We start from the raw sequence: 3,761 nt of genomic DNA on the forward strand, positions 1-3,761 counted from the left end.
AGTCCTCGCATTATTTTTCCGTTAAAGCGAAACCAAGTGCGTACTGGAAACCTTAATTTTTGCAAGTTTCGATCGCAGAAAATGGTGGCTGTCGATGCCATATGGTTGGTCTCACGGGCTTGTGTCCAGGCCATGTGGCAGGTTGTGTAGTTGGTCATGTAACTCACTATTTATCGATTTGGGGCCATACAGGCAAGACACATGGGCATGTGTCTATGCCATGTGTGGCCATTTTAGTGTAGGGTTCACACGGGCAATGGGCACGGGCGTGTGTCTGGACCGTGTATCACTATTTGTGGTACACTACCACACAACCAGGGACATGGGTGTGTGCCCAATTCGAGTGAGTCACACGGGCAGGGACTCGGGCGTGTGTCTTGGCCGTGTAACTCAATGTTTATGCTTCAGAACCATACGGGTAGAGGACATGAGCATGTGACCAAACCATGTGGCATGTTATTGGAGCCCGAAACCTGTTTTTGAGGCCGTGAATATTGCTTAGCACTGATACTGTCCTCCTTAATGTATGAATGAATGAATTTGATTATATAAGAACGGTCTGATACCTTGAGACTGATGTAGGAGTAACATAGTTGTATGTATACTATGATACTTATTATGATGTTAAACTTTTTTATCTATTGGTGAAATAAATTAAAATGACTGAATACATGAAACGGGTATTGTGCTCTGCATTTGCATGGGTTGGGGTATTGTGAAGAAGGAAGTAATCTATTCTGAATTAGTGGCTAAGCCATAATACGTATAAATCTGATTCTGGCGCTTTGTTGCATTCTGATCTAGCAGCTAAGCTGCGTCTCTGTAAAAGTGTCAAACGGACACTCTAAGGTGTATAGGGTTGGTTGGACATTGAATGCCCTTAAAGGTGTGTTGGGATAGCCGAAGATGGTATGTAGTAGATGAGGGTAGGAATATTGCATCTGAATCTGATCTGTATCGTATATGAAACTGAAATTGCTTATATATATATATGGAACTAATCTGCTCTGAGTCTGAACTGAAATTACTTCTGTATCGAACCGAATCTTTGAATTCAGAACTATTTTATAAGTGAGCATTAGTTGAACAAACTTCTTTTACGCACTGAGTTCACAACTTATTTTGCTATTGGTTGGATTTCAGGTGGTTGCCAGTCTTGATCGGGTCAGTGTCGCAGGAGCTCAATCAAGCTTTTATCTTTCTTAAAGTATTACGTACGAAGTTTTGGTAAACTATGATAAGTTGACTTTGGAAGATTATACACTTAGCTAATCTTTGTGATGAATACTATGTGAAGCATGGTTTAGTATTATTGTGCTACTTGTGAGGTATTTGAGTATCGATGATGTAACTTTCTAACTTGGACTGGACGTTTAGGCCGGATTTAGGGTGTTGCACCCAGTATATAATTATAGTTGGTATTCTTTTGTCAAAATTTGTTTACATGCATGAGTTGATGGTAATTTTGACAAAAAAAGTGGAATTAAAATTTTTAATTTTTTTCTTATATATGGATATCAAATTTTAAAAATTTTAAATTCAGTAAGATTAAGGTCAAGACTATTTTTTTAACTTCTAAAATTTAAGAATTAGATCTTAATTTTTTTTATTGGTGTCAAAATCTTAAATTTTGTTTAATCAGAGGAACGGAGGGTATAATTGACCATAACAATTACACAAGAATTGAGGTATTCCTGTTATGTTAAATTTAATTATTTTAAATCGTATCACATTTAATATTAATATTATCATGTCTAATTTCATACGTACATGTAAAAAGTTATATGTATAAAGTCAACTACGAGCCAAATACATAAAAGTATTTTATACACATCACATCACTATTACTGTATTCGCTGCTTAGCTAGCAACCTCAATATTATAACCCAAATTCAATGATTCTCCAGTTATTTCTGATTACTTTCAAGAAATGAAAATGTGCCCTTTTCTTTTTCCCAATATTTAAATGAAGATTATAAGGTTAAAACAACGTCTATATAAAGGGAGAGAAGAGGGTGTCTACGAGCATAAACCAAATTAAACCCATTTTTAGAAGTAAAGTTGGGGAAAATGGGGTCATCAATGACCTCTCTCTTTCTCACTCTTTTAGTTCTAGCAGTGTCTCTCAGTTTGCCTTTTGAAACCTCTGCAGATTACACTTATTCTTCTCCTCCACCACCTCCTAAGAAATACCCACCACCACCCTACCATTACAAGTCTCCCCCACCGCCTCCTCCGGTCTACTCTCCTCCACCACCACCACACAAGAAACCTTACAAGTACAAATCTCCTCCCCCACCAACTCCTGTTTACAAGTATAAGTCTCCACCACCTCCACCACCATCACCACCCAAGCATCCTTACAAGTACAAGTCTCCTCCACCTCCACCACCATCACCACCCAAGCATCCTTACAAGTACAAGTCCCCACCACCACCACCACCATCACCACCTAAACACCCCTACAAGTACAAGTCCCCACCCCCACCATCACCACCCAAGCACCCTTACAAGTACAAGTCTCCACCCCCACCACCTCCAGTTTACAAGTATAAGTCTCCACCACCTCCACCTCCATCACCACCCAAGCACCCCTACAAGTACAAGTCTCCACCCCCACCACCTCCAGTTTACAAGTATAAGTCTCCACCACCTCCACCTCCATCACCACCCAAGCACCCTTACAAGTACAAGTCCCCACCACCTCCACCACCATCACCACCAAAGCATCCTTACAAATACAAGTCTCCACCACCACCACCATCCCCACCTAAGCATCCCTACAAGTACAAGTCCCCACCACCACCACCACCATCCCCACCAAAGCATCCCTACAAGTACAAGTCCCCCCACCACCACCACCGTCACCACCCAAGCACCCCTACAAGTACAAGTCACCTCCACCACCACCACCATCACCCCCCAAGCACCCTTACAAGTACAAGTCCCCACCCCCACCGTCACCACCTAAGCACCCCTACAAGTACAAGTCACCCCCACCACCCCCACCATCACCCCCCAAGCACCCTTACAAGTACAAGTCTCCACCACCTCCTCCTCCAGTTTACAAATACAAGTCTCCTCCTCCACCCCCACCCCATTATGTCTACGCTTCACCCCCTCCTCCTCACCACTACTAAGCCACGGCTTTGACCGTGCTCCAATCCAAGGTAAGATACATTAGAATCCTCTTTTTTTTTTGTCATCTGGTCAGGGTGCATTATTTCAGAATGTTTTGCATGTTTTAATCTTTAAACAGTTGTTTGCAGGAAAAGATAATGCTGTGATGCAAATAAAGCTACAAAAAGATAGTTTGAAAAGGATATATCTAGAGAGATAAAGCAAAAGATTGGGACCCTAGACTAGTCTCCGCGTTTGAAGTGAAGAACAATAATGATGTAGACAAATTGCATTTCAATGCTGTATTATTCAGTGGTTTCGCCCGTATTTATTTATTTCCAATTCTGCGTAATAATAAAAATGATTAGTATATATAATCCTGTACGTGTTTTCCAACCATTTTGCATGAGTTTCTGTCCATTCCTAAATTAATGGTCCACGTGTTTTTTAGATTCTCTTGCTCTTTGGTTTTGTGTGTGATGTGATTGATAATATTTTAAATGTTAAATTTTAAATTTAAAAATCTAGAAATTAATCTTACTACATAATTTGATTCTTATATTTTACAAAAATAAGAAGAATTAGTTATAAATGTAAGGCATATTGTACTTACAAGAAGAGAACTCAAATTTTAAAGACGA

The 3,761-nt window shown here is 40.1% G+C and overlaps 1 protein-coding gene across 2 annotated transcripts; it reads left to right on the forward strand.

Annotated features, from left to right (window-relative positions):
* The first annotated feature begins 1,937 nt into the window (after positions 1–1,937).
* On the forward strand, positions 1,938–3,497 carry LOC108464601 (extensin-3-like). 2 transcript variants are annotated; one of them, XM_017764967.2, is made up of 2 exons: positions 1,938–3,170; positions 3,270–3,497. In XM_017764967.2, exon 1 carries the CDS (start codon positions 2,071–2,073, stop codon positions 3,151–3,153), a length of 1,083 nt encoding a protein of 360 aa, XP_017620456.2. In that variant the 5' UTR covers positions 1,938–2,070; the 3' UTR covers positions 3,154–3,170; positions 3,270–3,497. The 2 variants fall into 2 exon arrangements, with proteins under 2 accessions (XP_017620456.2, XP_017620455.2); XM_017764966.2 differs by having other exon boundaries at positions 1,957–3,170; positions 3,260–3,497.
* Positions 3,498–3,761: the final 264 nt, after the last annotated feature.

Source organism: Gossypium arboreum, chromosome 3 (genome assembly GCF_025698485.1).
Source record: "Gossypium arboreum isolate Shixiya-1 chromosome 3, ASM2569848v2, whole genome shotgun sequence".
NCBI classification, from domain to species: Eukaryota; Viridiplantae; Streptophyta; class Magnoliopsida; order Malvales; family Malvaceae; genus Gossypium; species Gossypium arboreum.

Bases quoted from the DNA above. Each gene is read 5' to 3' on its own strand.
- LOC108464601 (XM_017764967.2), top strand. From the start codon at position 2,071: ATGGGGTCATCAATGACCTCTCTCTTTCTCACTCTTTTAGTTCTAGCA.